Raw genomic sequence first — 13961 nt, 5'->3', positions numbered from 1 at the left:
TGTTTGTTTTTTTCTTTTTGCTAGGCAAATACGATTAGTGTCAATACTTAATAAGTGAAGATGGATTTTAAACCCAAGTTGTGTTAGCAATACTCACAAAGTTTAACCAAATTTAACAAGCCCACATATTTGGTTGAACTTATAATATAACAAAAATCTGCTTTATTTCAATCAATTACATTATCCAAGCGCTCTCTTCAATCTTGAAAATATAAATTTGATTTAGTTAACATTTTGTTTTTGATGACGAGGTTCCAAACCCCTAGGCCCGACTAGCAGGGGCGAGGCAACTGACCTCTTAGAGCGCTATATCTCGTCCAAATCCTCCGGGTATATGCAATACCCCACAAACCACACATACCTGGTAAGCAAGGATGATTCCTTGTGGGTGGTCAACGAGGGGGTTTGAAATTCAAGATCTTTCCTTTTTTGGAGGAATGCCTTGACCATTGCCCAACGCTTGTTGGTTATTTAGTATCCATTCATTTCAAATATTGTAACTATCAACCCCTCCCCCCCCCCCCCCCCCATAAAAAAAAAAAAAAAAAAATTTGTGATAAAAAAAAGAGTACTCTTAGAAAGCTCTCATCATTATATTTACAAAATCGTGTTGGGGGCTTCGTTTTTCACTGTGTTTCACACTGCACTGACAAGGAGGTGCACACATAATCATAGATGCTTTTCACTTGTATCTCAAGGAAACACATCTCTGGCCACCACATTAATGTAGTGTAAGACACAATGAAAATCAAAGTCCCTCTAAGATTTTCCTTACAAAAATAATCATCTGAAAAAATTTTAAAATTAAATTTATGGATACTTTCTATACTATCATAGTATAGGAACTTGACTTTTATAATATATAATAACATTTACGAAAGAAACATTTTATTTATCATTACCCATCGTAAGAGAATAGAGGCATGATCGGTGGAAATTACTCAATTCCTCTCAGTTAAGATACTAATTAGACTTTTGACATGTTGGACAACAAAGGGATGAGCCAAAAACATGTAGACATATTAATTGCTAGAGACCTTAAATGATTTTATTTAAACAAATGCACGTACGCATGTGTTGCGGCATGCCTAGACGTGTAAATCTCTACCATGTATGTTGTTTATGAGTTTGGTCAATCTTATACTATTAATTAGTAACTCATGGTAATATTATTATGGAGGATTGTTTTATAAATTATAGAGGATATTTTTATTATATGTATCATAAAAATAATGGTAAGTCACTTATTGCGCAACCAATCACAACTTATCGAAATGTCTCATTTCCTATAGCCTGAGAATTATTTGTTGTTTTGTTTGGATTTTTCAAAACGTCATAATTTTCAAATCTTAAATTGGTTTATTATAATAGATCACATCTGAAATCCAACCGTGTAATGATGGGTTTGGATTTTGATAGGGAACCGGTTTATCACCTACATGGATTGGATATGATAATGTGTTTGAAATATATAAATGATATATATTTTTATTTCATATATATTTTTGTTAAATCAAATCAAGTTGGGTTCGATCGATTCAAAATATTGAAAATTATAGGATCCATCGATCCACAACACTATACAAAGGGGCAGATTTATGGTGAGGGCAAATGCCCACACAAGAATTTTCAAGGTATAAGGATTAAAGAGTTGTCGTGACAAATAACAACGATGAATAAAAAAATTCGTTGCTATTGAACCCTCACCCAATAGTAAAATCCTGGCTCTGCTCCCTTACTTAAAAGTGACAGATTCGATAGGTTCTGGTCTAATAAATATCTTGTTGGATCCATGGTTTTCAAACTCGTTTGAGACCGAAATGTATCGTCCGAATTAACTTGGTATTGGAGCTAAACGAGACTAACTCACAAGTTGCTTTTTGACCGAGATTTAATACCACGCATTCAATTTTTTAATTTTTTGAACAAGACGTCTCAAATGTATTGAAAAATTTATCCAAAACGACTTGATATTAGGCCTAGACAAGACGAGACAAGACTGACGCAAAACCAAATGTTAAAACCATGGTTGGACCGGACCAATTTTGATGCTAATCGGATCTAAAGAGATCCATTGAAATCACTACAATCAACAATAATGATTGGAAGCTACATATTTACATGATTCAACATATGCAAGCAATGATGAGAGGCTCCTAATCAGTTAGGCCACCAAGGTCAGTGGGATGGAAACACAAGACATTTGTTGGACAAAACAAATAAAATAAAAATATATATAGAGAGGAAATAATGATGATGGTGGAGATATCATAATTATTAAAATATGAATGGTGGCCTTTAAAATAAATATACTGAAAGATAAAGGAGGGATTTGGTAATAAAGATATTATTATTATTATTATTATTAATGCTTGAGAAATACTCCTCCAGTCTCGTGTGGTCAATCATAGCCTGTAGGCCCATCAATCATGTCGAGTAAAAGAGCTCCATAAGCCTTTGTCAGATCATCATCTCCTTCGTCATAAACACCTTCGTACATCAACTTATTACCGCAACATTTGCATTTACTGTTGATCAGAAACACCTGTCCCCTGTGTTAGTCAAACCACATACTGCCACGTTGATCCACACTACCTTCCCATGGCCATCTTTTCTGAACCACTTGATGGCTATCACACTTAAAATAAGTTTGTTTGATAATTTCTAAACATTGGATCCGAGCAATTGAAATGGAGGGATTAAAGTCCTAGGGTTTTTATGCTTGTTGGAAATTCATTTTCAAAAGAATATTATTTCCATGAGAAAATAGTCAAGAAAAATTATGTGGAAAAATGAATACTTGATCTTCGATTGATTACAAGGAAAATATAAAAAAGAGTTGATTTTTAATTTTGAAGTGGATTTAATCTTGCGGGAGTATCATTAAAAGGGTGAGAAGTCATTTTCTTTGGGGGTAAGGTGGGAATTTATTTTTTGATATAGAAATTTACTTGGGACGGGGAATATACGTACAGAAAAAGTTATAATTATATGCTAGGAAATTTTATTTGACAAGAAAAATCATTTTTACATCAATTTTTCATGTACAATCATAGAAGACCTTATGACTTGTATGATTGCAAGGAAATTCATTTCCAATGGAATATGTATTCCTTTGAAAAATGAAAATGAAAAACTAAGTTCCATGGAAAAGTGAGTTCCACCATTTGACCTGAACCAAAGAAAATATCTGAAAGAAAGGTGGGTCTATGTCTAATCCAAGTGGTGTCTTTAGCTAATGACACGAAACAATATGACTTCCTTTATACAATTAGTACAATACCTTCTTAATATAAAAAAAAAAAAAATCCAATTCCCTTACAAAATGAGATTCTTTTTTACTATAATTATATACTGACAATGATCCATTTGATTGCTATGATGTCTTGTGTCGAGCTTACACTATTATCTATCCAAGATTTTTCAATATTGTGTTTGCAAAGACAATTCTTTATTCAGTGATTCCAAATAGTTGATTATCAGATTGTAGTGAAGGCTAACATCCGTAGTTTTCCCTTTTGCTTTCGCATATAGAGTTATAGACTATAAGCGATTTTCCTCTGCATGCATTCCCATAATATGACAATTACTCGTTTTTCCTCCAATTTTTATCATGCTGGTATAGAATCTGTTTTAGTTTTTAGATTTGGGGTAATTGTAAGAGAATATCATTAATGTAATTTTATTGTCACACCAACCTTTTCTAAGGTAAGGATGGCATTAGCAAAGAATTAGTAGGGGTGGCATTAGCAAAATTTGGTGTGACAATAGAAGCTCTCCACCCATTTTCGATGTACAATGATTCAGACCCATATTGTTTTTCATATCGATGTGTTGCAACCTTGTCACTCACTTGGGCAACACTTCTCTAACTGTGATTAAGGTTTCAATTTTCAAAAGTTGGTATCATAGTATACGACTATTCTCTAGACTTGAGTAGGTGAAAACTTTAGAGAGTTGACGGAACTTAATGGAAAAGGCTAACTCGAGTTCCATCAATTGTGTTAGTTCAAATGCCACATAAATGCTCCATGATGAGGTGCTAAGCCCACTACACATGATAATCATGTTCATGTAAAAATAAGGAAAAATTATTTAAAGGACCTAGATGGAAGGATTTCTTTCTAAATAATCCCTTATTTTTGGACAATAATTTTATAATTTATTTAGTAAATCTTTTATTTTAATGATCCTTCATTATTGTCGAGCTCATCACTTTGTTATTTATTGTTGAGGTCAATATTTTTATTGTCGATCTCACCATTTTTTATTATTGAGTTCTATATTTTTTATTGTTGAATTTGATAAAATTTTAAAAATGTTGAACTTGTCAATAAAAATTGGTGAGCTCTACACTGATAAAACCCATTTGTTTTTATTTTTCAAACTTTTTACGACTAAATATATAGAAAGATGGATTAAAAACTTGACATAATGACCAGTCTAATGATTTCAAACTAAAAGTACTATCTTTAATCAATTTTCATAAAAAAATGAAGCAAAAAAAAAAAAAAAAGAAGAAAAAATCCTAATTTTTTACACGCATACTCAAAATGCATTAAACCCCCCTTGAAAATAATTGCTTATTCCTTCTCAAATGCTTTCCGCTAGAATGGAGTCTTCGAAATTCCATTGGGATGTTGAAAATCTATTTTAGTTATTTATTTATTTATGAAAACAATGCATTCAAACGGTTAGGGCACATTCAACATTTCAATCAGGAGAAATGTGAGGAGTTAGGTTCATGGACTGATTAGAAAGAATTTTTTTTATTAAATGAAATATTAAGAGAAGTCCTAAGATTTAGGGACTACTTAGATAAAAATCCCTTTGTCCTTTAAATAATTTTCTTAAAAATAAAGATTAAATTGAAACCCCCAAAAATCATGAATTAATTTTATGTTGGTATTTCAATCATGTAATAACGTATAACAACTAACCAAGGGAATATATATATCATCAATTTAAAAATATGACCACTAATATTCATGAGAATTTCAAAGGGTATATTAAAATTATCCATATTTATTAAATTTCATTTAAAGAGGTATTATTACAAGTTAATTACCCTAGAGTTGTAGGGCATAGTGTCAAAAGGGATGCCTATTTCCTCATTCTCTTGATTATGATCCTTGAGAAGGAAAAGAGGGACAACATCTGACCCACTCTCCATAGAAACCCTTATTATCATCAACTTGTTATTCTGGCCTAAGTGAAGTTCATTGAGAAAAACCACTACACCTGAAAAGGTACAAAGATGCTTCCTTGCATGCTAAAACCCATATCTTTAATCATTTTTCTTTGCCTATGGCTTTGTAAACCAAATCAATTGGTTCAAGGTAAGGTAGACTTAGTCTCAATTGATTTTGTTCCTTTATACTATAATAGAAATGAAAAGAGTGATTAGGGTTTTAGGGTCTGCATGATTGCACATGGAAAACTGTACATATAAATATATAAAATTAAAGTACTCATGTTTATTAAATTTCATTTAAAGAGGTATCATTACAAGGTAATAGCCCTAGAGTTGTAGGGTATTGTGTCAAAAGGCATGCCTATAAGCTCATTCTCTTCATGATGATCCTTGAGAAGGAAAAGAGAGACAAAATCTGACCCACTTTTTATAGAGACCCTTACTATCAGCTACATGTTCTTATGGTCTGATTGAAGTTTATTGAGAACAATAATAACCACTCTACCCATAAAGTAGAATAATAAAATGCTTACTACCTGAAAAGGTACAAATATGCCTCCTTGCATGCTTAATCCTATTTCTTTAATCATTTTCTCTCTCACTATGGTTTTGTAATCCAAATCAATTCATACAAGATAAGGTGGACTTAGTCTATATTGATTTTCATACTTTTTTCTATCATACAAATGTAAAGAGTGATTAGGGTTTTAAGGTCTACATGATTGCAAATGGAAAATGATTTTATAGTAAAAAAACATGATTTCTAGGTGTTAGATTGGGCATTTTCTTTGGATATCATTTTGCTGTCGAAAGTGATTTTCCACCCTTGGAGAGAGAATGTTTTCGCAATGCAACCTCTAGGCTTTGCTATCAAGATTGCTCCCCATGTATCGACACAATAAATTTGGTCATCCAATCTTGGAAAATAAAAATTCTATATTAGGCAGGTAGATGGCAACTCGATGCTCTTAGTCTTTGGACTGACCGTTCATTCTTTCAATCAGAGTTATCAAGTCTATTGAGCGACTATGTGTCGATTTCTAATGATCTGGTGCTAATCTTGCATGAAAATTTCACTCGGTTAGTTGAAAACATTTGTATACTCCTAAGGTAATGTAGGGAAACTTTCAAATAACGTTTTTATCTTGCATTGTACTTGGGTCATTACTAGCTAATTTAAGTGCCTCTTCTTTTCCTTATGAAGTGGTTGGGCTAGTAACAATCGGTTTAAGTGAAGAAAGCAATATTAGACCATGTTACTCCAACTAAATGATCTTGGACAGGGCATAAAATCCGTAAGACACAGGAAATCGAAACTAAGGATCTGATTACTCGTAGCACTCAGAAGGGGCTGATTCCTATCTATGGTATGATCCATGACATACGTCTGGAATATTGTGAAATATTTTCCAAGTAGAAACTCGATTACAATTCCATTGCGAATAAATGCTCAAGTTTTGTCGATAGTTTGCAAAGGCAAATGGGACTCCCTTCAAAATCAGGTACATTCTTCGTTATTTCTTTGGTGAATGCTCTTACATCTTCGTCTAATAATTGCGAATGGTCTAATCTGATTTGGAGCAGAGTTATTGTCACTAGACATAGCTTCGTTGGATGGTTGGCCTTAATGGGTGGGACTAGAAACCCAAGATAGTTTGGTCTTGTTGGAACGATAGTCCCACATTTCCTATGACTGGCAGCTCAATCCGTGAGGTACATAGGTAGAAGGCAACCCTCATCTTATGACCATGGTTTTGAGGTTGAGTTAGGCATATCAAAACTGGGCATGTTTGTTTCTTGATGTGTGGAAGCGTTTCCCTTGCTCTGGATAACCCACATCCACTACGTGAAAATTGGAAAATTTGACAGAAAAAACGGGCCAAGGCCCACGAATTTTAAAAACTGGATTTTGATGGTCTAAGACCGTCGAAATTCTAGATATTCCCACATTTTACGGCTTAGAGCTATTGAAGTTCCCCCATCCTTCATTAATTTGATAGTTTTGGCCCGTCGAAAAAGAAAAAATTTGACAATGAAAAATTCGACCCCTTTGTCCGTCGAATTTTATGAAATTTGATGATGTAGGGCCGTCAAATTTGGGCTTTTTTCACATTGTGATTGCCTATTGGAGCCTAATCTGTGCTGTATATAAGGAGAAGACAACTCTCATCTTATAACCATGGTTTTAAGATTGAGTTAGGCCCATGGACCTTAATGTGTCTCATTGGGTATCTTAAATCAATTGAATGAGGCTCATATCTTCATGGAGTCCAGGTTTGCTCAACAAATTTGGACCCAACTTCTTAAAAATTATATACAAGCAGGCTCATTAATGATTAGGATTCTAAACTAAAGTTCCATGGGCATCAAAATAACTTGAAGGAAAATGATGTTTGATAAAAAAATCAAGTTAAGGTTTATACATCTATACGAAGATCTAAGAAAAGTAGATCGAGGAGGAGAATACGTTAGTCCCACATAGAACCTATGCTTGCTCTTGGGGTAGCTCTAGAATATTTATCCAGCCATATTCAATGCGCCATTCTTAAAGTTATTAATTTCATGTCATTTTTGAATAGTTATTAGTAGTTTATGGGGGCAGTTTCAATCTTTATGTAATTTTCTTTACCATTTGTCCTGTTTTGATTTCCTAAGTTCATTATTTTGGTGTTGTTATGGAAAGCCATAAAATTGTATTTTAGTGGATGTTCCTCTAAACCTTCGTAGATCAAAATAAAATGTTACCCCACTCGATAATTTATGAAGGAACAAATCATATTGGATATTCAATTGCAGATATATAGTTGATGAAGTTAAGGAAACCTCCACCAATTAGTGTTGCTTTACTATACTAAACTTCGATGTTTCTTTACGAAGAGATCGAGGGGGTTATAGGTCACCTTGAGAGATCATATAATGTTCATTTTCCAAAATACCCATAATATCTGAACTAATGTGGCATCACTGATTGTCATCAATCATACTAGCTCTCCTATCCTTGAAAAATGAGACCAAGGCCTTAATTTTGGGCCAGCAAAGTAATGTCGGGCCAGCAAAGTAATGTCGGGCTTATAATTATTCTCAAACCCATGAAATCTAGGTCTCTGTAGAGGTTAACAAGACTATGTGGACTGACACATTGGTCCAGATGACATCTCATACCTTTAGGATTCATGTTTTAGATTAGTTTTTAACCAATCCCAAATTTCAGTTCACAAAACATATGAAACAAACCCATTGGCTTGTGTTTTCTTACTTTGATGGATGAACGGAGATAAATTTATTTCTTTGTGGGCTTTGGTGTGGCCGACGGATGATCCCACTGTAAGATCTTTGTGGGCTTTGCCACTCAAAGTCAATCTCGTCGTTGGAGTAAACATATATTCGTCGAATTGATGGTGATCATTCTCACAAGTAATAAACTAATAAATATTTGAATAATTGTTTTTAATATTTTAAAATAAATAAATAAATATATTTTTTCTTCTCTGCGAAGATACTAGATATGTAATGATAGATTAGATTGAGTTTCTAACCCAACTCGATGCATGACTAGTCACTTCATTGAGTGAAATTGACTCAACCGAGTTGCAAGTTGATTCGACAAGTTTTGAAACTATGGATAAACAACTCTTCTAATCTTTTATGAGATTTTCTACTTGACGTGAAGAATCGAGTTTCAAACTCAACTCGTTGTTTATATAAGGGGGGCAAGGGAGGGGCACAATAGTTTTTAAATGTTCATAAGGATTTATATATTCTAATAGCGACAAAAAACAAAATCCACCGCACTTGCCCCCACAAGAAATTTTGAAATTTGCAAAAATATTATTTATCCTCACGTTGACAAAATCCTAACCCTGCCTTCGAACAATTTAACATGTGTTCCACTAAAATCAAGTTTCAAACTTAACTCCTTTCGACACTTCCAACACCACCACTTGTCCCACTGATGGGTTTAGTCATGAAAGTCAATTAGTAGGATCTGTACGTGGTGTTGAAGTACACAAGGATTAGGGTAACATGATTTTAAAAATCGTCCGAGATTAAGATGACTTGCCTACTAAGTCATCTCAGTATCTTCCACAATGAGTGGAGATACCTTGGACAAGACCACCATTTTTATAGTCAAAGAAGTCAATTAGTGGGACGTGTGATGTTGAATTATTCAAAGGATTAAGATAACATGGTTTTAAAAATCATCCAACAAAATGAAGACTTGCTTGAGTCATCTCGGTATCATTCACAAATGAGAGGAGATGCCACGAATCAGATCCCATTTTTCTCGTTCATAGATCTACACATTAAAAAGCTTTCATCTTGTCTAAGATACGATCCATCTCAGTATTATTCCTAAGCGAGACCATATTGGAAACCATGGGTTTGAGACTCAAATTAATTCTTAGAAGTACAAGGTCTGAATTTTCTTATAAAAAAAACTAACTCTCCAACATTGGTCCTCTATTCCTTACCAAAACATTGAACATTGATTGTGATAAACTTGGTTTAGCCCTAAAGATTTAAACAAAAAAAGGAAAAAAAAAGAAAAAAAAACTAACTTCCATTAACTTTCTTACAATCCAACCGAATCTCTCCATTGTTCCCGGTTAATGGGCTGATATTACCCATGTTTATCATTGATTGAGCAAAGGCTTGAAAGAATGCGGTTTGATTACCAATAAAACTATTAACGATGGGGACAGTGGCAGCTCCGCTTGTAGAAAACAACTCTTGATCAGATTGGAGAAGCCCTCGGTTGTTTTGAAGGTTGACATAGTAGTTATTGTCGAAACCATCGGGTGTGGTGAGATCAAGATTGGCCAAGTTGGATCCAGACCCATTTTGAGGGCATGTTTGACGAAGAGTAGCCAAGTAAGATGAGTCTAGCGTTGGGTCAGGGTTGCCCGTGCCATTGAAGTTGTATAATCGATTACTGAATGTCCGACATTGAGCACGGCCGAACGTGTGGGCACCTGAAATTGTAACACCCCGATGTTTTTTCTTAATAAACTATACATTTCGTTGATAACAATTAATTAGGAACACCTATTAATTTTATGACTGACAAATCCCATATCAATCCTCACAATCAATAACAAAAAATGAAGGAAAATTAGATTACAGTATAGGATTCTCCTCATATATCTCTCTCTCAAACCTGCTCTAGAACCCTCTTGTATTTGTATGTTTGGACATTTTTCCCAAGAAAATGTGATTGGGATGGGCATGATGGGACATTTTTGCAAACAAATCATTTTTCCCATCTTGCAAAAATATTCTCCAACCCAACCCCCAGAAAATTATTTTTCTCTGGAAAATCCTAATGTTATTCTCTCATTGATTACCTCACTCCCAAAATTAAAATCTCTCTTTTAACGATTTCATATTAAATCAAACACTGGCAAACTCTCTTTTTTTTTTTTTTTTGAGGAAATTCATTTTCTTACCACAATTTCGAGAAAAATTGATTTTCATGAAAAAAATATTTTTTCTGTAATCATACATACCCTTAACTCTCCCAATAAACTCTTTTTTTTCGAGGTAATTCATTTTCTTACAACAATTTTCTTGATAAATTGATTTTCATGAAATAAATAAATAAATATAGTTTTTCTGTAATCATAAGTATCCTTAACTCTCCCATTAACCTAAAATGAGTTGCAAGACGTCCATAGTAATCAATCACCAACTAGATTCAAGATATCTATAACACAATAAATATGTCTACTATAAGAACAGTTACCAGATAATGCCACCAAATCATTGGTGTTGAGTCCAACAGCTGTGAATTTCGACGTTATATTTGTTAAGCCTTCGAAGGGACTAGGAATTGAGTTGTTTGCTCCAGCTTGGTTTGCCGTCGTACTATCCCTTCTTCCTAGTAGAACAGTCCATGAGGGACCTCCATCCTGCAACCATGAATTAAAAGCTGTCGATACAACATGGGTTCTTTGTTGAGAGGATTATTTAATTTGATCAACATTTGTTACAAAACATACCAAAGAAACTGAAATTTCAGCTGCAATTGCAAGAATATCTGCACAGGAGACGACACCAACGCAAGAATTTTCCAATGCAGTCTTGATGTTATCAACAACATCGAAACCCCTAATTGAATTAAAATTAGGACCAGCATTTTTTTCACTTTGTATGTTGCTTGTACCATCTAACAAAATCGATCCATCACAACCCTTTGACAAGAAAAAATAAAATCATATTCTCTTAATTAGTAACAAATGATAAACAAACTGTATCAAAATTTTGGTTCTAAGAGAAGAGAAATCTTAAGTTTAAAAATGGAGGGAAGGGCTTGAGTTTACATTAACAAAACAATCATGGAAATGAAGTCGAACGAGGCTAGCGCCAATTCGGGAATCTGATTGCAAAGCCTGTTGGACCACACCTTGCACAATGCTCGAAACGTTCGGGCATGTATTAGCATAAAATGTGGCATTTAATTGAGCATTAGACACCCAAAAGAGAAGCACTAAGGATGTTACTAGTGTATTCAAGGAGGGAGAAGACATGGTTTTTTTGGTAGAACAAAAGCTTATGCTCTTGAAGTTATATTTGAAACTTTAATCATGTTGTCTATATATAGAAAAGATGATGAAATATAAACAGGCTTAACAGCTAAGCAACAAGTAAACATTTCAAGACTTATAGGGTTTGTTTGAATTTGTCATCTTTGTACCGAAGATAATTCTAAGAAAAATTTATTTTCAAAGGTGCAAATAAGACCACATTTCCAATATTTTTCTAAGGAACCATTTAATAAAAAAAAAAAATTTATTTTTTAAAATTTTTATAAAAAGCTAGAAGACTTTTCTTTGGGAGCAAGTAATCAGCTTTTCTATTGATAGAAACACCTTGTAGAGGTTTAGACTGTTCGATTGACCTCGATATTTGTGTGAGAATCCTGATGACCATCTGTGATATGGACCTTGGGACATTGTTGTTATAATGGTCCATCAAGTGAGGATGCTTAATACTCAATAATTTAATTTAATACAGCTCAGACGCGCAAAGCATAACTCAAAAGTCTCGAGGCTTTTATCTCGTTATTTGGTGATATTCACCTAAACATTACTCAAAATATTTTTAAAATAAAGGTCGATTGCTATATGTAGAGCCCACACTAATTAGATGGTCCTCAAGATTCCTTCCTTCTCAAGGTCTGAACTCTGAACAATAGTTTTAAAACTTGCTGACCGAGTCGACTCAACAAGATTTTGAGGAGATGGCCCCAAAACTCGATGGAACCAACTTCCTGATCGATCAAGTGTCGAGGTGTTTTGAATTATTTGTTGACACTGGCAAAGTCATAGAAAACCTTTGAAATAATTTCATTATTGGACCCTGGACATATAATAGAGTTAGAAACTTGATCTTATTTTTTTTTCATCATAAATAATACTTTGCTAAAAATTAAACAAAAAGAATAGGGTGAATTACCATTTTGTGAGTTGAAAATGAGCTATTTACTAGTCAGACTAACTGTTCATTTTAATTATCAAAACGTGAATGATCACTTTTCCTTTAAAAAAATTCAGAACGGTAATGAATTTGACGGTTTTTAAGTGACTATTTCCAATTAGTCACTTTAAACCTGCGAAATAGTCACTTTAAAAACCTCCAAATTCATTATCGTTCTCGTTTTGATAATTAAAATGAACAATGAGCTAGACTTGTAAGTTTATCAAAAGTTGCTCACTTTTTCGTAAATATCCCAAAAGAATAATTATCTATTTCAAAATATTAGAAACTACTAATTTTTAGACTCTTCTAAGTCGATTCATGAGTTTTCAACTTGACTCACGGACATCCAAGTTGTGTCAAATTGTCTAGTTTTAAAACTATGGCCTCAACATGGTCCTTATGAATATACATCATTCTCAATGATCATATTAGATTATTAATTTTGACTATAATTTCAAGCTCGCTCAAAACACATTTAAACCTCACTCTAGAGAACTTCAAATGATGAATACAAAGGCATGGGTGGCCGACATCTTCACGAAGTAATTGTCATTTTTGGAGTTCTTAAGAGTCATAATCCAACTCAGGCACTCAGCATGTTGAGGTAAAGACACTCAGTGATAAAGGGAGACGGTAAAAAGAGAGAGACAACAACACATACTCGTCTCCTTGTGTCTGAGTGTGACATGGGCAAGTAGACTGGTATTCGTTCAATGTGTTAACAATTATGTGATGGGTCCATGCACCCTATACATATATATATATATATATATATATATATGGTCAAGTTCAAGGGCCATATGAGAAAACATATGTAAAAACTTTCGTTTTTAATAAAATTTTAAAATATGGGTTAGAAATTTTGGATTGAGCTGATTTTTTGTGAGGATGATCTCTTTGATGGGAAGATCATCAAAAAAAAAAAATCAGCCCAATCTGAAACTTCTAACCCCATTAAAAGTGATTTAGAATGTGGACCGTCGATTCTTTACCAATTTTTATCACTAATTTGTAAATCACTTTTGATGGATTTAGAAGTTTCTGATTGAGCTGATTTTTTGTGAGGATGATCTTTTCATCATAGTGACCATCCTTGCAAAAAATCAGCTCAATCCAAAACCTCTAACTCTTATTTTGAAAAACGAAAGTTTTTTCATATGTTTTCTCATATGGCCCTTGAACCGCCCCCATATATATATATATATATATAGTAACTCTTGTTGAGAGAATATTTATCTTTTTCTCATTTTGGTAAGTTACTTAGGGATACATAATGGCTAATGATTTT

General features: G+C 33.6%; 1 protein-coding gene across 1 annotated transcript; it reads right to left on the bottom strand.

The window, feature by feature from the left end:
• Positions 1-9454: 9454 nt before the first annotated feature.
• Positions 9455-11790, bottom strand: PA2 (peroxidase 2). Its single transcript, XM_086424093.1, has 4 exons — positions 11515-11790; positions 11194-11385; positions 10938-11103; positions 9455-10167 (listed from the first exon to the last, which is right to left on the bottom strand). Exons 1-4 carry the CDS (start codon positions 11719-11721, stop codon positions 9749-9751), a joined length of 984 nt encoding a protein of 327 aa, XP_086280219.1. The 5' UTR covers positions 11722-11790; the 3' UTR covers positions 9455-9748.
• Between the last annotated feature and the right edge of the window lie 2171 nt (positions 11791-13961).

Source organism: Akebia trifoliata, chromosome 14 (genome assembly GCF_017979445.1).
Source record: "Akebia trifoliata isolate Shusen 1 chromosome 14, ASM1797944v1, whole genome shotgun sequence".
NCBI classification, from domain to species: Eukaryota; Viridiplantae; Streptophyta; class Magnoliopsida; order Ranunculales; family Lardizabalaceae; genus Akebia; species Akebia trifoliata.
This window is presented reverse-complemented; position numbering and strand designations above follow the sequence as displayed.

What these genes read in the sequence shown, in the direction of transcription:
- PA2 (XM_086424093.1), bottom strand. Translation starts at nt 11,721, where the DNA reads ATGTCTTCTCCCTCCTTGAATACACTAGTAACATCCTTAGTGCTTCTC. An exon ending in TCCATGATTGTTTTGTTAAT is followed by an intron (nt 11,386 to 11,514) that starts GTAAACTCAAGC and finishes TTCTTGTCAAAG; the next exon opens with GGTTGTGATGGATCGATTTT. An exon ending in TGATTTGGTGGCATTATCTG is followed by an intron (nt 10,168 to 10,937) that starts GTAACTGTTCTT and finishes TTACAATTTCAG; the next exon opens with GTGCCCACACGTTCGGCCGT.